General features: G+C 61.8%; 4 protein-coding genes across 6 annotated transcripts; 2 read left to right on the top strand and 2 right to left on the bottom strand.

Moving 5' to 3' along the window:
• The first annotated feature begins 235 nt into the window (after positions 1 to 235).
• WDR24 (WD repeat domain 24) lies at positions 236 to 5,893 on the top strand. Of its 2 annotated transcripts, none has more exons than XM_042864717.1 (10): positions 236 to 317; positions 735 to 1,407; positions 1,676 to 1,853; positions 2,263 to 2,938; positions 3,189 to 3,304; positions 4,223 to 4,344; positions 4,555 to 4,659; positions 4,750 to 5,084; positions 5,295 to 5,479; positions 5,563 to 5,893. In XM_042864717.1, exons 2-10 carry the CDS (start codon positions 927 to 929, stop codon positions 5,729 to 5,731), a joined length of 2,367 nt encoding a protein of 788 aa, XP_042720651.1. In that variant the 5' UTR covers positions 236 to 317; positions 735 to 926; the 3' UTR covers positions 5,732 to 5,893. The 2 variants fall into 2 exon arrangements, with proteins under 2 accessions (XP_042720651.1, XP_042720650.1); XM_042864716.1 differs by having other exon boundaries at positions 4,747 to 5,084.
• Positions 5,894 to 6,070: 177 nt separating this feature from the next.
• On the top strand, positions 6,071 to 7,777 carry JMJD8 (jumonji domain containing 8). Its single transcript, XM_042864745.1, has 9 exons — positions 6,071 to 6,174; positions 6,250 to 6,333; positions 6,464 to 6,512; positions 6,590 to 6,686; positions 6,762 to 6,830; positions 6,924 to 7,043; positions 7,112 to 7,179; positions 7,259 to 7,393; positions 7,502 to 7,777. The coding sequence occupies exons 1-9, from the start codon at positions 6,086 to 6,088 to the stop codon at positions 7,580 to 7,582; spliced, it is 792 nt and encodes a 263-aa protein (XP_042720679.1). The 5' UTR covers positions 6,071 to 6,085; the 3' UTR covers positions 7,583 to 7,777.
• A 416-nt stretch (positions 7,778 to 8,193) lies between these two features.
• On the bottom strand, positions 8,194 to 11,804 carry STUB1 (STIP1 homology and U-box containing protein 1). Its single transcript, XM_042864739.1, has 7 exons — positions 11,610 to 11,804; positions 10,840 to 11,038; positions 10,589 to 10,754; positions 10,273 to 10,363; positions 9,656 to 9,712; positions 9,332 to 9,448; positions 8,194 to 9,161 (listed from the first exon to the last, which is right to left on the bottom strand). The coding sequence occupies exons 1-7, from the start codon at positions 11,802 to 11,804 to the stop codon at positions 9,036 to 9,038; spliced, it is 951 nt and encodes a 316-aa protein (XP_042720673.1). The 3' UTR covers positions 8,194 to 9,035.
• Positions 11,805 to 12,590: 786 nt separating this feature from the next.
• On the bottom strand, positions 12,591 to 16,836 carry RHBDL1 (rhomboid like 1). 2 transcript variants are annotated; one of them, XM_042864734.1, is made up of 8 exons: positions 16,762 to 16,836; positions 15,064 to 15,222; positions 14,586 to 14,810; positions 14,139 to 14,287; positions 13,943 to 14,055; positions 13,768 to 13,868; positions 13,001 to 13,061; positions 12,591 to 12,920 (listed from the first exon to the last, which is right to left on the bottom strand). In XM_042864734.1, exons 1-8 carry the CDS (start codon positions 16,798 to 16,800, stop codon positions 12,649 to 12,651), a joined length of 1,119 nt encoding a protein of 372 aa, XP_042720668.1. In that variant the 5' UTR covers positions 16,801 to 16,836; the 3' UTR covers positions 12,591 to 12,648. The 2 variants fall into 2 exon arrangements, with proteins under 2 accessions (XP_042720668.1, XP_042720669.1); XM_042864735.1 differs by lacking the exon at positions 14,586 to 14,810.
• Between the last annotated feature and the right edge of the window lie 704 nt (positions 16,837 to 17,540).

Raw genomic sequence — 17,540 nt, 5'->3', positions numbered from 1 at the left:
GATGCCTTTGTGTGGGCGTGGCCTAGATATGGGGCGTGGCTTGGTTAGATGGGCGTGGCCTGGTTAGGGGGCGTGGCCTGATGGAGGGCGCGTCCTGACTAAGGGGTGTCGCTAGGTTAAGGGGCGTGGCCTGGCTAGGGGGCGTGACTCGACAGGATGTTGCCCCCTTTCCGTAGCGCCGGAAGGGGCGGGGCTTAGGGCCGGCAGGGCCGGCGGGGCCTGGGGGTCTCGTGCTGCCGGCGGGGCCTGCGGGTCTCGTGCTGCCGGCGGGGCTGCGGTACGGGGGGCGATGCGAGGCTCCGAGGGGTGAACCCGTGGTGCGTAGAGGGTGACAGCCGGCTCCGAGAGCGTCCTGAGGGAGCTGTGGGTCGGGAGAAGGCTCTGAGGGGGCTCGGAGGAGGCTGTGGGGTGGCAGCAGGCCCTGGTAGGGCCCTGAGGGACTCAGAGGGGGCTGTCGGCCTGGTTGGGGGCCTGTGGGTGCTGTGAAGGGGCTCTGAGGGGGCTGTGGGCCACAGCAGGACATGATATGAGGTCATGCGGGTTCTGAGGGGCTCAGGGGACCTGGCTGGATGGAGAGGGGCTGGGGGGGAGGTCTGCAGGCAGTCCCTGTGTCCCGCAGCAGCCCCTGGCCCCACAAGGAGCTGTTCCTACGCGCAGAGGTAGCAGGGAGCCCTGGGGAGCACCGCAAGGAGCGGCCACTGAGCCTGGCGTGAGCTCTGTCTCTCTCCTCACAGGTACCAAGTGAGCTTTGGCCTCTCTGCTTCCCACGCAGTTGATGCAAACCCAGAACACCCCGGAGCCGTGCCCACCCCTGACCAGCGCTGGCTGAGGGGACACGGGGCGGCCGCTGGGGCTTGGATGCAGCCTGCGGGGCTGCCAGTCTCCGAGCCCGCTCCCAGAGAGGGGACCCTGCGCCGAGGACGGCCATGGAGAAGATGGCCAGGGTGAGCACAGCCCTGGGGGGCAACACCCTGACAGGGCGCACCATGTTTTGTCACCTGGACGCCCCTGCCAACGCCATCAGCGTGTGCCGCGACGCAGCCCAGGTGGTGGTGGCCGGCCGTAACATCTTCAAGATCTACTCCATTGAAGAGGAGCAGTTTGTGGAGAAGCTGAACCTCCGTGTGGGCCGCAAGCCCTCGCTGAACTTCAGCTGCGCCGACGTGGTGTGGCACCAGATGGATGAGAACCTGCTGGCCACAGCCGCCACCAATGGCGTGGTGGTCACCTGGAACCTGGGCAAGCCGTCCCGCAATAAGCAGGACCAGCTGTTCACCGAGCACAAACGCACCGTCAACAAAGTCTGCTTCCACCCCACCGAGGTGTATATGCTGCTCAGCGGCTCCCAGGACGGCTACATGAAGTGCTTTGACCTGCGCAAGAAGGACTCTGTCAGCACCTTCTCTGGTATGAGCCCAATCTCTTGCTTGTTCCTCTGCTTGCCCAGAACCATGAGGAGGGTTGAAGTCAGCAGGGAGGGAGCCAAGAGGCTTTGGCCGCTCAACGTGGGCTTAGTAAGGCTCATTGGGACTGCACCGGGCCCTCCTTCCCTCTTCTCAGGGCTGGGGGACTCCATGTCTCTTCCCATAGCAGTATTGCCAAGGTTTTTCAGTTCTTAGTTGTTAGCACTGCTGGAGCTGTGTCTCACTGCACCAAAACTTCTCTCCCCGCTCAGGCCAGTCGGAGAGTGTGCGTGATGTGCAGTTCAGCATCCGCGACTACTTCACCTTTGCTGCCACCTTTGAGAATGGCAACGTGCAGCTGTGGGACATCCGCCGGCCCGACCGCTATGAGAGGATGTTCACAGCCCACAACGGCCCTGTCTTCTGCTGTGACTGGCACCCCGAGGACCGGTGGGTACGGAGTCAGGCCCTGCCAGCTGCTCAAGCTTAGCAGCAGAGAGCCGTATAAATGGCTTGGAGCCTTCCAGAGCAAAGCAGGCTCTCTGACCCCAGCATCTTGCGTTGGTGTTGGAAGATGGAAACAGGTTTTCTTGAGGATGGAGAAAGGAGTAGGGGGAGCTGGGAGCCTGTCAGTTGAGCTTGGTTTCAAAAGTGCAGGGCGTTACTCTGAGACAGGAGGGAGAGGTGCTGTCTGACCTCGTGGTTTGAGAGGAGAGGTGTTAGGTCAGTGTGTGGGAGGATGCGATTGCAGCCCAGCTGCCCCCCGTGGTGTGGACAAGTTTCATGGGTACATCTGTGTTGTGGGCACCACCCGTCCCACTGTCCAGTGTGTCATCATCTTCCTTCATCCTTCTCACAGGGGCTGGCTGGCAACAGGCGGCCGGGATAAGATGGTGAAGGTTTGGGACATGAACACCACGCGGGCCAAGGAAATCTACTGCGTGCAGACCATCGCCTCCGTAGCCCGGGTGAAGTGGCGGCCAGAGTGCAAGCACCACATTGCCACCTGCTCCATGATGGTGGACCACAACATCTACGTGTGGGACGTGCGGCGGCCCTTCATCCCCTCTGCCATGTTTGAGGAGCACAAGGATGTCACCACGGGCATCGTGTGGCGTCACCTCCACGACCCCTACTTCCTCCTGTCCGGCTCCAAGGACAGCACCCTTTACCAGCACATCTTCAAGGATGCCAGCCAGCCCATCGACCGGGCCAACCCCGAGGGGCTGTGCTACAGCCTTTATGGAGACCTGGCCTTCGCAGCCAAGGAAAGTCTCATCTCCTCCGACTCCAACCGCAAGCCCTACATCGGGGACCGCCGCCACCCCATCTTCTTCAAGCGCAAGCTGGACCCCACAGAGCAGTTTGAGTACATCTCCTCCTCCAGTGCCCTCAGCGTCTTCGAGACGGACGTGGAAAGTGGCAGCATGGACTGGTTTGTGCACACTGCCAAGCAGTACGCACTGGCCGGCAGGCCCCTGGCTGAGCTCTGTGACCACAATGCCAAGGTGGCCAAGGGCTTGGACCGCAACCAGGTGAGCATGGGTGGAGGTACTGGCTCTGCTGTTTGGTCTCTCTGTCCCTTCTCTGCCCTGCAGCTGTCCTCGGAAGGTGTCACTCAGCCCTAGCACAGATCTGTAGTGCTGTTGCCTACAGCAAGCACAAATTTCTTTCTGTGCCCAGAAACAACGTCCCCATGGGCATTCTTAGCTTGGTAGATTGACAGATGATGGGGGTCGGGCTGCTTTTTAAGAGGTGAAGTCTGACTGCAGCTCTCACACACAGGTGGCTCAAACGTGGACGATGCTCCGGATCATCTACTCCAGCCTTGGCACTGTGTCCTCCACCAACCTCAATCACAGCATGGGGAAGGGCAGCAACACTCTCCCACTCATGAACAGGTAACGGAGCAGTTCCACAAGCAGCAGAGCAGAATCCCAGTCTCAGTCCCATGCTGCTATGTAGGATGGTATCATCTCAGTGCAGCTGTTTCCCATATAGGTATGAGAAGAGAGGGCCAGCCTGGCCTTGAGCCTTGTGGGCTTCTGCTGTTGTTTCCTTTGTCTGAAACAGGATATGAAGCTGGCTGTGTTGGGGTTTGGGGATGTGGAATGCCCCCCTCCCCTTCTTGCTGCAGTCAGAGAGGTCTTCCTCTTCTGAAGGGAGAGCACAGCTCCTCTCTGTTTGTAGTTCATGGGGTTTGGAACCTCATTGTGTACTGATGCAGCAGGAAAACTTGTTTTTCCTCTTCCAAATGACATATGAAAGTGAGGAGTGAGGGCTCCTAATTAGTTCTTAGACCTGAAAGGGCTGGGTTCCCAGGATAAGCAGCAAAGACTCCAATAGCTTCAAACATTGCCCTGCCACCAGCCAAGTTCTGCAGCCAGACAAGTCACTGCCATCACCTCAAAACCGCAGATCCAGACTGGAAAGCGTGGCTATGCGTCAGCTCCTTTCAGTTCCTTTTCTGTCCTGGTGGAGCCCGTGAGCAGCGATGCGTAACAAATAGAGCATCATGCAGAGAGGCAGCTCTTATTTACCCACTTCTAAGCTGAATGTAAGCATCGAGAAATGGAGTCAAGTGTTTGCTCAGCTCTGAAGTTGCTTAAGGAGACGCCTCTGTGATGGGTGCATGGAGATGTCAGACGGGGAGAAAGGGCTGTGCTAACAATTGTGGTGGACTGAGGTTTTTAGGGTATGTGGGGACAGCTGACTTTGCCCTCAGCAAAATTAGTGTGCCTTTTTGAAATGCTAGCTGGAGACATAAAGCCTGTCTGTATGCTGTGACTTTTAAATGAAGCAAGTGGCCTCTCTCGCAGCTTTAACCTGAAGGACATCCCCTCTGGGCTGGGCAGCGAGTCAAGGCTGGATCGCAGCAAAGGAGAAAGCCGCACGGAAAATATCCTCATGGATTCCTCCTCCACCCTGATCAACAATGAGGGTAAGGTTTATGGGGTGGGCACAGTCCTGAGGCTGTTCCTCAGGTCATCACTGGTGGCACAAGTCCCAGCCACAGGTGGCTCTGCTATGGGATAGAGGGATGAATGTATCCATGTATCCTGTAACAGGGGTTTGCTGATTCTTGGGCACATCCTTGGGGTGTGAATCTCCCCCGAGGCCAAGGGGAATGTGCTGATTTCTCTCTCCACAGACAACGAGGAGACAGAGGGCAGTGATGTCCCTGCAGACTACCTGCTGGGAGACGTGGAGGCGGATGAAGATGACCTGTATATGATGGACCACGAGAACCCACACGGTGAGCGAGAGCAGCTCCTGTCCTCTGTCCATCCAGCTGGATCTTCACCTGTCCTTCTGTACTCATACCCCACGGCTTTCCTTGCAGCAGAAGAGCAGGAGTACAGCCTTCCCCAGGAAGCCTTCCCCCTGCGTCACGAAATTGTGGACAACCCATCAGCCCTGGACCACTTGCAGGACAAGGCTGACTCCCCCCATGTCAGCGGCAACGAGGCCGAGACGGTGTCCCTGACACCCGTGGAGTCCTTCTCCCTCATCTCCATCTCCCACTCGCTCTATGAGAACCGCCTGCCCTCTGACTTCTTCAACCCCATTGTGCGTGACACACTGCTCTTCTACGCCGAGCAGGGGGATGTGCAGACAGCTGTGTCTGTGCTCATTGTGCTGGGAGACCGAATCCGCAAGGAGATCGATGAGCAGACCCAGGTACCCAAAGGAAGCCCCTCTGCAGCCCCTGGAGTGGGTGCCCTCTGCCTTTTCCTCACTGTTTTTAATCTGGGTCCTTTCCTGGAAGGCTCTTTCCAGCACTGCTGCAACAGCTTGCCGATGTGGGAACAAGCTGGGACTCTGCCTCTTGGTGCTGGGGTTGGGATGGTGTTGGGGAGCTGGCACTGAGCCGTGTGCATTCATCCCCAGGAGCACTGGTACACCTCCTACATTGACCTGCTGCAGCGCTTCCAGCTCTGGAACATCTCCAACGAGGTGATCAAGCTGAGCACTTGCCGTGCCATCAACTGCCTCAACCAAGCCTCCACCACCCTCCACATCAACTGCAGCAACTGCAAGCGGCCCATGAGCAACAGGGGGTGGATCTGTGACAGGTGAGGGATCAGGAGCGAGGGGGACTGAGAGGATGGGGGGCCACGGCATCAGGCTCTTTACTCACCCCTTCTTTCTGGCACAGGTGTCGGCAGTGTGCCAGCATGTGCGCCGTGTGCCACCACGTGGTGAAGGGGCTCTTTGTCTGGTGCCAGGGCTGCAGCCACGGTGGCCATCTGCAGCACATCATGAAGTGGCTGGAGACCAGCTCACACTGCCCGGCGGGCTGCGGCCACCTCTGCGAGTACACCTGAGCCCAACAGCAGCACGGGGAGAGCAGGACTGTGGGGGCTGGGGAGCAGGAAACGGTGCTGGGAGGCTTCTGCTGCAGCAATGCAGCCTTCAGCCCTCCCACCCCTCTCTTTGTATTTATTTCTGGAGGCAGCCATTTTGTACTGAATTAAACCCAAAGCTAAGCGCGGCTTCTAGTTGCTTTACGCCCTGCGGGGGCCACCTCCCACGGGCGCAGCTGTGGCCCTTTTAAGGCGTGGCCCCTTTAAGGCGTGGCCCCTTTAAGGCGTGGGCCCTTTAAGGCATGTCCCTCGCCGGACGCTGTAGCGTGGTACGGCGCGGTGCATGTCGGGAGCTGCAGTCCCGGGGCCACTGCCATGGCGGCAGCGTGGCGGGTGTTGGCGATACTGCTGCCCTTGGCCTGGGCCCGGGCCCGGGCCCGGCTCGCAGGCGATGCAGGCGGCTGGTAAGGGCGGCCGGTAAGCAGCTGCTGCTGCTGCTGCTGCTACCGGGGCCGGCACCGAGCGCGCTCCCGTTGCAGGCAGACGGGCGATGTGCCGGAGGAGCAGCGGTGCACGGTGTTGAGAACCGACGGCTCCATGAGCCCCGCTCTCTTCCTGCAGCGGTACGGGCGGCTCCGGCGTGGGAGGGGGGGAGATATAGCGGGGTGAGAAGGGCAGCCCCGCTGCCCTCGGGGGGGTCTCCGCTCCCGGTGCCCGCTGGGGACCCCGCCCGGTCGCGCTGCTCTCTGCCAGGTTCGCCTTCTCCCGGCCCGTCATCCTCCGCGGGGTCACCGACAACTCGGTGAGTGCTGGGAACGCTGGGTTGGGTGGCAGCGAGGTCAGCAGAGGCTGCGGGGTTGGTGATGATTTGGCCTGCAGGCTTTTCGGGCCCTCTGCACCCGCCAGAAGCTGCTTGCTGCCTTCGGGGAGCGCCTGGTGCGGCTCAGCACGGCCAACACGTACTCCTACCGCAAAGGTGAGGGCACAGAGGGGGCTGTGTGTCTCCACCCCACTATCCCCGCAGCTCCCTGAGCTGTCCCTGTGCCCGCAGTGGATGTCCCCTTCCAGGAGTACGTGGAGCAGCTCCTGAAGCCGCAGGACCCAGAAGCACTAGGCAGTGGTGGGTAGCACAGCCCCTACATGCACCCACCTCCAACACCCGTCCCTCACTGCTCCTCACGGCTCCGTGCCCTCCCCCCCGCATTTCCCACAGACACCCTCTATTTCTTCGGGGACAACAACTTCACTGAGTGGGGATCCCTTTTCCAGCACTACGTGCCCCCACCTTTCCGCATCCCGGGCACCAGTGGAGCCTACAGCTTTGGGATTGCAGGTGGGTGCCAGGCTGGGTGTGGGGTGTGGGCAGCTCAGGGTTGGCACAGCACACGTTTCACCCCTTAGGCTCAGGCTCTGGCGTTCCCTTCCACTGGCATGGCCCCGGTTACTCCGAGGTTATCTTTGGCAGGAAGGTGAGCACTTCCCATAGGGAAAATTGGGGTGCGTTGAGGGATCACTGAGGGCTGAGCCTCCTTGCTGCCTTCCTTCCAGCGCTGGTTCCTCTACCCACCCGATAAAACACCCCACTTCCACCCCAATGAGACCACGCTGGCCTGGCTCCAGCACACCTACCCCACACTGCCACCAGAAGAACGCCCACTGGAGTGCACCATCCGGCCCGGGGAGGTGAGTCCTGCAGCGGCTCTGTGCCCTCTTCACCCTGCTGTGAAGCACAGGAGGGCACAGGGCTGCCTTCCCAGTCCCAAAAGGCATTCTTGCTGTGCTCTCCTGCAGGTGCTGTATTTCCCTGACCGCTGGTGGCATGCCACGCTCAACCTGGACACCAGCGTCTTCATCTCCACCTTCCTGGGGTAGAGACAGGTGCCCACATCCCACTGTGCCTGAGGGCTGCCACCAGCATCCCTGTATCATCCCAGAGCATCCTGTGGGCTTGGGACCAAGGCAGTGCCAACAGGCCACCCCTCAAACCCTGGTTTTCGGACCAAGCACCAGAACTGTGGTTTTTAACTGGATTTCTCACACCCACTTGGATTAAACTTGACACACTGATATAGTGCTGCAGGTGTTGCACCATCCCTGTTGCCCACAGCTGGGATGAACCTCAGCCCACCCCGGGAGGGTGGGTCAGGGGTGGGGGCTGCTGCTGCCCTTTGCTGTATACTGGAGCAGCTTTTGCTGGATGCAGGGGTGGCCTTGATGCCAGCACTGATCCCAAGGCAGCAAAAGGAGGATGGGAGCAAACAGTCCCAGCCACAAGTCAGTGGGCTGCTATGCATCTCTGCACCCCACTCACACACTTTCCAGTCTCATCTCTGGCATGCCAAAGGACTGGTTCAGGTTTACCCAGGCACAAAAAAGCTCAAATGCATCAGCACAAGCCCCCAGGACACGCCTGGGACAGCTGCCCCTCCAACTGGGCAGTGTACTGCTATCCCCAGCCCACTGCAGAGAGTTTCCTGAAGCACTCAAGCTCTTTTCACATTTATTGCTGAATGTTTTTTGTTTCGTTTTGTTTTAATGACATTGGCAAACTGTCCAGAAAGCACTCAAAAGCCAGGCAGGCTGCAGGCCGACCACCCAGCAATGCCGATTCCACCCCACACTGCAGCCTCAGTCCAATGCAGGGTTGGTGGTTTTCTGTTCTGTTGTTTTTTTCTTCTCAAAAGGGATTTCATTAGAAGGAAAATGAATCTGGTCCCAGGAACCCCAGCCCCAGGGCTGGCAGGGGAGGGTATACACAGGCAGCCACCCCTTCCAGCCAGGGACAGTAGTTTCCCAGAAGCCCCAGAGCAAGGCAGGAGACAGGCAGAGAAAACATCTCCCACCCCAGCACATGGCTATTTACAGGAACCAGTGAGACATGACTCTGTCCCCACAGGTGATGGAATGGGAAGAAAACCTATGTACATAGGGAGGAGATGTGGCCAGAGCAGTGCAGGGAGCACCAGCACTCACCCCAGGCAGCTCCACGGGTCGTGACCATTGGAGATTGTCAGCATGGAGGGGTCCTGTCTCTTCCCTCAGAACTATGATAACACTGTTGGGCCCTTCCTGGTCCCCTCCCACCGCAGCAGCCAGGGCTCCCCCAGCACCACGATCCCACCCAGCTGCTACGGTTCTGCAGGAAGGGGAGAAGGCGATGGACCCTCACTCAGCACTGCTGGACGGGTCTCTGGGCACCCAGAGCAGAGGGGGACAGACAGACAGGGAATAAGGCATGGTGCCAGCCCAGCATGAGCAGCCTGCAGCTGGGGAGAGCCCACGGGGGGTGGGGGTGAAGGGGAGCAGCAGCATCACCCCTCGGCCATCAGTAATCTTCCACCCAGCCGTTCTCCGAGATGAAGGCGTCGATCACCTCCTTCATGGCGAGGTTGGGGATGAGCTGGTCCTGGGTCAGGGGACTCCGCGTCACGGGATCGAAATGACCCACGCGCTGCAAGGGAGGTGGCCAAGAACCGGTTACACTGCGTGCCTGGCCCCAGGCCAGCAGCACGGGGGGGGGGGGGGGTGGGGTGGGGTGGGGCACAGCATCTGAGCCCAAAACTCCTGGTTGCTGCCAGGGGAGGAGGCAGCAGCGCAGGAGAGCCCACATCTCTGCAGTACCTGGAGATGTTCCTCTATGTCCTTTCTGTCGTACGTGATCCCGCTGGGTGTGATGCAGGGCTCTCTCATCAGCTCGAAACTGATCTTCCCGCATAGGTAGTCAGGGATGTCGCGCTTCTGGCTCGAGTGAAGCAGAGCTGGGTTAGGTTTGCAGCAGCAAAAACAACAAAGGGCTGAGGGGTGGTGGTGAGGATGCAACCGTGCAGCGCATCAGCTCAGACAGAGGAAGATTTTTAAGTCCACATTGGCAGCAAGGACTAAAGAGGGTCACAGCTAGCAGTGCTGGCTGGGGAGAGCAGGGAGCATGTGCAGGGGTACACTCACCTTCCTCTTCTCATCCACCTGAGAGAAGAGTTCATCCATGTCTGCCAGGTACTTGTCCTGGAAAAGGAACCTTTATTGAGTGAGGGCACAGCTCCGTGTCAACAAGCTGCAGGCAGGGAGCAAGCCCACACCTTTGTGGCTGCTCTGAGCACTTATTGCCCACAGAAGGGACCAATCCCACAGCGTGGGCAGGGATCCGGCCACAGGTTCAGAGCCAGATTCTTTGTTTCACAGCCCCTGGTTCCCACCCCTCCAGGCCGAACTGCGTGGCAAAAATGATCCAGCTTAAAAATAACCGTCCTTTGCAGGGCTATTTTTATCCCAGGATTAGTCCCCTGCTCCAGGACACCACGCAGACCTACAGGCAGCCACGAGCTGCTCCCATTGCACAGCTGTCGAGGAATCATGGGCATGCAGCTGGCAGGGCACAAGCAGCAGCACCGCTGCCTGGCTGGGACAGGAGGGTGACAGCACAGGGGACAGGAGAACGCACAAGGGGGATGAAAATCCTGTGACAGGAGGTCGTGTGGAGCCAAGGAGAGGAGGGAGCAGCACCAGGGAGGCTTTGGGGAGCCCTGCTTCCTTCCTGCCTGCTGTGCCCACACACAGCCACTCACGTGTTTGGCCTCAATGCCGGCCAGCTGAACACGGCCCCGGCTCTCATCCACGTTTTCTTCTTGCTGAGCTTTCCGGCACTCAGCCAGCTCCCTGTGACAGAGGCATTGGTGAAAGCATGGAGCAGCAGCAGCAACAAGACTGCTGCTGACCCAGCCCCAGGGTTCTGCACACTGCAGGCACAGGGGTGCTGCACTCAGAGCCTCGCGGCATTCTGAGATCCTCCCAGCAGCTCGCTCCTTCTCCCACCTCCTGTCTCACACACATCACCCCCACCTTGGGGCTCAGGAAGTCAAGTGGAACAAGAGCTGCCATTACCTTTCCTTCTCGGCCATGATTAGCCTGGTCAGGTAAGAGTGCAGCTCGTTCTCTTGGTTGATCCTCTTCTCCTCAATGCTGTTCCAGCGCTTCTTCTTGGCGATGCGCAGCGCGCTGGGGATGTCATCCCCAAAATTCAGTCGCTGCTCCTTGGCGAGGTTATAGGCTGCAGTGGAAGGGGGGGGAGGGGAACAAAGCAGATGTGAGTCCTGCCACACCATGGGGACGGCCCTCTCCTGGCCGCTGCTCACCTCTCTGCAGGTTGGCGATGGCCTCGTCGTAGTTCTCCATCTCCATCTGGCACTGCCCCAGGAAGAAGTGAGCCTTGACCGACTGCCCATCCAGCTCCAGGGCCCGTTTGCAGTCGGCCAGCGCCTTGTCGTGCTGCTGCATCTTCAGGTAGCACAGCGCCCGGTTGGTGTAATACACGGCCACCAAAGGGTTCCGGTTCTGCGGGGCAACCACGCGTCACCTCCCTGCCCACGGGGATGCCACGGGGAGCAGGACAAAGCGACGGGCGTGAGACAACAGGGTGCTGTCACCCAACCTTGGAATGCCAGCTCAGCAGGGAGGGGACAAGTTAGGAGCTGCAGCTCCATAGGGAGGTGTGGGGGGTAACCTGGCCCCACAGCCTTACAGCCACCGGTGGGGACAGGGCTGTGGGCAGAAGACAACAGGGATAACTACACGGCTCTGAGAACAGGGACCTCCAGGAGGGGACACCGGGAGGGGCAGACAGATAGAGCCTTGAGCCGGGGGATGCCAGGGGGTGAGGGGACAGGGCCTTGGGCAAGGGAACATCAGATAACAACAGGGCCCCGGACAGAGGAACACCGGGGGGAAGGGGAACGATGACAGGGTCTTGGGCAGGGGGGCACCGGGGCGGGGGGGACAGGGCCCTAGATAGGTGGGCATCGTTGAGGAGGACAGGGCCCGGGACAGGGGGGCACCGGGACGTCGGGACAAGGGAGGACCGGGTGGTGGGAGGAGGCGGGGAGGATCGGACCCGGGAGACACTCACGATGGCGCGGCCATAGGCGGCAGCGGCCTCGGGGTACTTGCGGCCGCCGAAGAGCCGGTTGCCCTGCTCCTTGTGCTCCTGCGCGCTGTGGCTCTTCTCGGGGCTGCCTCCCCCCGCTCCCGGCCCCGCGGCCCCCGGCCCGGCCGCACCGCCGCCGCCGCCGCCCTCCCGCTCCCGTTCCTCCTTCCCCTTCATGGCCCGGCCCGACCCGGCCTTTCGGGGCCGGCGGCTCCGCTGCCTCCGGCCGCGCACTGCGACAGCGCCGCCCCGCCCCTCCACTTCCGGGGCGTGGCGCCAACAGGGGGCGTGGCCTTGGTGGACTTTTGTGGGCGTGGTTAGAGCAGAGGGCGTTGTTTGTTTGTGGGCGTGGCCTGCGAAGGGCGTTGTTCCTCTTAGTGGGCGTGGTCTGCGCGTTGTGGGCGGGGAAAGGGGCGGGGCTTGGTCTGGGTCCCCGCCGGCGCGCTGCCCCCCTCCCGCCCCCGTTTTCCGCCCCAGTAACCCATCCCCGGGTTCCCTCTTTCTCGCATGAGCGCTGCCCTAATTAACTCAGCGGGCAATCCTTAATTAACCCCAAATTAATAACCCTCACCCACAAAGCACCCCCCAGGGAGGGGCCGTGTGCAAAATATTTATTTCTACTCCAAAAAAAGGGAGGGGTGGGCGGGCAGTTCCCCCCCCCCCCCCCCCCCCCCCCCCCCCCCCCCCCGCGGACGGTTCTTTTGGCATAGAAAAATAAATGGTTCCGCGTTGGGCCCCGCTATTCCCGGGATGGGGGGGGAGGAGAGGGGACACAGATTTTCGGGGAGCCCGGGAAGGGGCTGCGGGGGCCATTCCCAGGGTGGGGCTCTGTGCTGACGGGGCTGAAGCATCCTTCACAAGGGGGGGGGGGGGCACGGAGGGGCCCAGCGCGGTCGCTAGCACCGAGGGGGCAACGCGTCCCCATGTGCCGCGCGGGGACCCCCCCCCCCCTCCGCCGGGCCTTTGGCCATCGCTAGAAAAAGGGCATCTATAGGGACGACAAAGGGGGCGGGGGGTGTCCTTAGGGCGGGGGAGGGATTTGTGCCCCCAGGAGGTCGTAGGCGAAGATGTTCCAGAAGACGGCGAAAAGCAGGAAGGTGCCGTAAGAGAGCAGCACCACCCACCAGCCGCACTGGTCCCGCAGGCTCTCCTCGTAGCTGCGCAGGATGGTCAGCCCCATGCTGATGCCCACGATGGCCCCCGCCAGGTGTGCCATGAAGCTGGGCTGCGGACCCGAGGCTGGCAGCGGAGGCGAGAAGCGGAGCCACACGGCGCGTCCCACCTCCGAGCTCACTGCGGGACAGCGGCCGTGGCATCGGAATCCTCACCCGAGCTGCTGACCCCAACCCCGTCCCCGCTGTCCCCGTACTCACTGCACACCAGCGCCAGCACCATGCGCAGCAGTTTGTAGGGGCAACGCATCCCGGCCCAGTTCTGAGGGCGGACGGATGGGTGGGTGGGCATGGGGCACCGCGCGGAGCTGAGCCCCGTCCCCACGGTGTGCCCCGGCCCTGCCTGCCAGCCGCGCTAACCCAAGGTGCCGCCCTCCAGTGGTACAACCCCTTGATGCCCAAACCGTGTTCTCGCCCCGATGGTCTTAACCCCGTGATGCCTATGCCATGAAGACCACCCTACAGACTCACCCCAGGTGCCCACCCCATGGTATTCACTCCACAATCTCATCCCATGATGCCCAAACCCATGGTGACCACCCTACCGTGACGCCCACACTGCGATGTAACAGCACAGCCTCACACCACGGTGCCCAGTCCACGATGCCCACCCTACAGTTTCATCCCACGGAACCAACCAACCATATCATGTCAACCCCACGGTGCTGTCCCACAGATTCACCCCACGACACCCACCCCATGATCTCACACCACGATGCCTACTCCATGCTGCCCACCCCATGCTATCCTCCCTGCACTCTCACTCCACGGTGCCCACCCAGTGACACCCACCTCACTATGCCCACCCCATGATCTTACTCCAGGATGCACAACTCACAAAACCCATCCCACGACCTCACCCCATGACACCCACCCCCTGCTGCCCACCCGGGGATGCTCTCCTCACGATGCCCACCCCCAAACCTCACCCCTTGCTGCCCGCCCCCCGAGGTGCCCCCGCTGCTGACCATGACGACGTTGGCGAGATGCGCCGAGCAGAGTGCATACACCCCACCTGAGCCTCCGACCAGAGGTGCCCGCATGTCCGTGATGGAGACGGTGAGGGACCCTGCCACACGTTCCCCATTAATCAGGGACGGAGGGACAGCAGGGAGACGGGGATGGGGACAGGCATGTGCCCACCTGCAAGGACACCGGCCAGGTAGAGGAAGCTGATGCGCAGGATGCCGTGCACCATCTCCAGGGGCACCCCGATCATCAGCTGCAGGAGGGCATTGAACCCTAGCTGCTCCAGCCTGCAGGGGACACCATGGGACACCGTAAGGTGACATGTGGGATGGGCCGGGCTGTAGGAAACCAGCTGAGAGCAGGGACTCACCCCACGTGCATGAACATGTAGGTGAGGAAGCGCCAGGCGCGGGCACGGTGCCCGGGGTGGTAGACCAAGGGGCTCTTCATATACTCGGGGTGATAGGTTTGCAGCACCCACTTGTTTAGCCGGGCCCCATAGCACAGGAACACGATGATCTGTGGGAAAGCACAGGACCTTTGCACCCCAGCACTGCAGAGACACTCCCGTCCTGCAGGGGGACACCACCACTGGGGACGGGTGGTGGTGCACTTGGCAGGGCATTGGTGCATCACAGCCAGGGTTACCCTGAGGATGAATCCCCGGTGGGGATGGGATTTTTTACACATAGGGTCGGCTGTCCCTTCCACCACAGGTCTGAGACCCCACAGGTATCGCAGCATCACATTTGGTATCACCCAACCCACTCCAGGTCTAAGACCCCACAGGCACCACACAGCGGCCGGGTTCAGGCACCTGGGTGAGGGTGACAGCTGCCATGAAGACAGGTGGGGGGCACGTGCGGTGCTGGTAGAAGTACCAGCGCCGGTCCATCTCACAGGGCAGGATCTCATAGGCCACGTAGCGAACAAAACGCTTGTAGAAGCCCAGCCCAGTCTCATCGAGGAGCCCATCCCGGGGCAGGGCTCGCTGCCCGTTGGCGATGGCACGTTTGAAGCTGCTTGAGCGCTTGCTGCTGATCTGTGGAGAGAGCCTGTGGCCACCATCGCCACAACCAGCTGCGGGCACCCGGTCCTGGCTTGCACTGGAGGGTGCCCACCCCACCCCACCCCACCCCATCCCATCCCATCCCACCCCACCCCACCCCATCCCACCCCATCCCACCCCATCCCATCCCATCCCACCCCATCCCATCCCATCCTGTCCCATCCCATTCCACCCCACACAGGGTGGCACCCACCCGCTCCCATCGTTGTGTCACCCCTGCACTGACCAGGTCTACCAGCTCCTGATAGCAGACCTGCCCTTCATCATTGCCCTGTGCCAGAGCCACCAGCATGTCCAGCTTGGCAGGATCCAAGGGCAGCTCATGGCTGTGCACAAGGCTGGCAAACGTCTCCACACCGATGAAACCGGTGTTCTCAGGGTCAAGCTGCAGGGAGAACAGCACAGGCATGGCCAGGCTGCATCCTGGCACAGGAACCTGCATCCCAGGATGGAAACCTGCATCCCTAAGCAGCTGGGAGACCCGGATCGCTGCCACCCCTTGCCCCTTGTCCCTCCCCTCCCTCCCCTATGCTCTGTGCTGTGCAAATCACAGAGCTGTGCCATCCCCACGGCGAGCCACGCAGCCACCACTCTCCCACTCAGTTTTTCCCCACTGCCAGCAGCCTGCCAGCCAGGAAGCCATGAAGCCAAACACACGCGCGGTGCTGGCACAGTCTCCTCCTCCTCCTCCTCCTTCTTCTCCTCCCTCACAGTTCCCATGCACCTGCATTTCCCGGCTCCACAGCACCTGTGCTGGAGCACCCCACACCACACGGGCACCCCTTGTCCAATGGATACCCCATGCGACTGGGCACCCCGTGACCAACAGGTGACCCACACCATTGAGCACCCCACACTTCTGGGTGCCCCATCCCCACTGAGTGCAGAGTGGGAGCTGGGTTGGGTATAGGATTGGGTGTAAGATTGGATACAGGATTGGGGTGCAGAGTTGGGTTGGAAGCATGGGTGAAGATTTGGGTGCAGGATTGGGTGCAGGGTGGAGTGTAGAGTTGGGGTGCAGTGTTGGGTGAAGGGTTGAGTGTAGGGTTGTGTGGAGGTTTGGGTGTAGGGTTAGGTGCAGGGTTGAGTGTAGAGTTGGGGTGCAGTGTTGGGTATAGGACTGGGTGTAGGTTTGAGGTGAAGGCGTACAGTTAGGGTGCAGGGTTGGTGTAGGGTCGGGGTGCACGTTTGGATGCAGGATGTGCACAGCATCACAACAGCCACCAACGCACAGAGACAGGGAGCACCAGGTACCCCTTGTCCCCCCACCACACACATGCCACGTGCTGTGCCACACCAGGACCCAGCACACATCTCATAAACCGAGCACCGGGAGCCACTGACGGTTTGGAGGCATCTCCCTGCACACAACGCCGGGGGGGGCCCAACGAGGAGCTGCTCCGTGCCGAAGGGCTGCGGGGCACCGGCGTGACCCCGGCACTGCAGTGCCCAGCGGGGAGTGGGGGACTCGCCCAAGGTCACGGAGGCAGCCGGGGGGCGAGAGGGGCGCCGCGAACCCCACGATGAATCTCCTCCCCACCCGCGGCGATGCTGCCGGCTCTGCTCGGGTTGGGTCGGGACGCACCTCCGGGAGGTGCCGGGAGGTGCCTGGCTGCGGGGCCGGGGAGCACCGAGCGGTACCGCGGCGGGGCCGGATCCTGCCCTGCGCTACGCAGCAACGCCGCTCCCGCAATCAGGTCACGGGGCTCCGAGCCCGCAGCGGGGCTTTCCGTCCTGGGGGGGGGGGGTCCTTCCAACGACTCCGGCGCTCAGCACCCCGTCGTCCTTCAGGGATCCGGAGGGAGGCCACAAGTGAGCTGAGCCGCGCGGCCTCAGCGGCACCACGCGCGCGCGGTTTGGGGGCACGGGGCACGAAGCTCCCCCCTTTTCGGAGCCCCCCCCCCCCCTCCCCCCGGGCTCTCACCTGCTCCTGGATGAGCTGCAGCAGGGAGCTCCTGTCCATGCACCCGGCAGGCACCGGGCTCCGCCGCTCCCCCGCGCCCGGGGCCGGCGAGCCGGGCAGGGGAGCGGAGCGGGCGGCGGGGGCGGCGGGGGGGGCGGCTCTCCCCGCCAGCCCCGCGTTGCGCCGGGCCCGGCAGCGAGCTGCGTGCGCCGGGAGCCGCCGGTGGCAGCGGGGCGGCGGCGGAGGCGGGGGCGGGAGCGAAGCCGAACGGAGCCGCCCCCGCCGCAGCGCGCGGCGCAGCGCTCCCCCACCGCGCCGCGCTCCCCCCTTTTCGTCGTCCCCCCCTCCGACCCCCCCCGTCCTCCACCCCGGGAACAGCGGCCGCTCCGCCCCGCCCGCAGCACCGAGCCCGCGGGCTGTGATGGGCTGCGGGGGGGGAGGCGGCACCGGGAACCTGCGGGAGCTGGTATGGGTTCGTGCATCGCCGTATGGGGACCGGAGTCTTGGTAAGGGTACCGGTGTCCCAGTATGGGTAGCAGCACCATAATATGGGTAGTAGTGTCCCAGCCTGTGTAACAGCATCCTGACATGGGTACCAGCATCCCAGCATGGGTACCAGCATCCCAATATGGGTACCAGCATCCCCGCATGGGTACCAGCATCCCAATATGGGTACCAGCATCCCAGCATGGGTACCAGCATCCCAATACGTGTACCAGCATCCCAATATGGGTACCAGCATCCCAGCATGGGTACCAGCATCCCAATATGGGTACCAGCATCCCAGCATGGGTACCAGC

Source organism: Lagopus leucura, unplaced genomic scaffold, assembly GCF_019238085.1.
Source record: "Lagopus leucura isolate 7727_CA_CO unplaced genomic scaffold, USGS_WTPT01 Super-Scaffold_760, whole genome shotgun sequence".
Classification (NCBI taxonomy): domain Eukaryota; kingdom Metazoa; phylum Chordata; class Aves; order Galliformes; family Phasianidae; genus Lagopus; species Lagopus leucura.
This window is presented reverse-complemented; position numbering and strand designations above follow the sequence as displayed.

What these genes read in the sequence shown, in the direction of transcription:
- RHBDL1 (XM_042864734.1), bottom strand. Translation starts at nt 16,800, where the DNA reads ATGGACAGGAGCTCCCTGCTGCAGCTCATCCAGGAGCAG. An exon ending in TACATGTTCATGCACGTGGG is followed by an intron (nt 14,056 to 14,138) that starts GTGAGTCCCTGC and finishes TGTCCCCTGCAG; the next exon opens with GCTGGAGCAGCTAGGGTTCA. An exon ending in ATCTCGCCAACGTCGTCATG is followed by an intron (nt 13,062 to 13,767) that starts GTCAGCAGCGGG and finishes GTCCGCCCTCAG; the next exon opens with AACTGGGCCGGGATGCGTTG.
- JMJD8 (XM_042864745.1), top strand. Translation starts at nt 6,086, where the DNA reads ATGGCGGCAGCGTGGCGGGTGTTGGCGATACTGCTGCCCTTGGCCTGG. An exon ending in GCAGGCGATGCAGGCGGCTG is followed by an intron (nt 6,175 to 6,249) that starts GTAAGGGCGGCC and finishes CTCCCGTTGCAG; the next exon opens with GCAGACGGGCGATGTGCCGG. An exon ending in GCACCATCCGGCCCGGGGAG is followed by an intron (nt 7,394 to 7,501) that starts GTGAGTCCTGCA and finishes GCTCTCCTGCAG; the next exon opens with GTGCTGTATTTCCCTGACCG.
- STUB1 (XM_042864739.1), bottom strand. Translation starts at nt 11,804, where the DNA reads ATGAAGGGGAAGGAGGAACGGGAGCGGGAGGGCGGCGGCGGCGGCGGT. An exon ending in CCGCCTATGGCCGCGCCATC is followed by an intron (nt 11,039 to 11,609) that starts GTGAGTGTCTCC and finishes GTTGCCCCGCAG; the next exon opens with AACCGGAACCCTTTGGTGGC. An exon ending in ACATAGAGGAACATCTCCAG is followed by an intron (nt 9,162 to 9,331) that starts GTACTGCAGAGA and finishes CCTCCCTTGCAG; the next exon opens with CGCGTGGGTCATTTCGATCC.
- WDR24 (XM_042864716.1), top strand. Translation starts at nt 927, where the DNA reads ATGGAGAAGATGGCCAGGGTGAGCACAGCCCTGGGGGGCAACACCCTG. An exon ending in CTCTGTCAGCACCTTCTCTG is followed by an intron (nt 1,408 to 1,675) that starts GTATGAGCCCAA and finishes CTCCCCGCTCAG; the next exon opens with GCCAGTCGGAGAGTGTGCGT. An exon ending in ACTCTCCCACTCATGAACAG is followed by an intron (nt 3,305 to 4,222) that starts GTAACGGAGCAG and finishes CCTCTCTCGCAG; the next exon opens with CTTTAACCTGAAGGACATCC.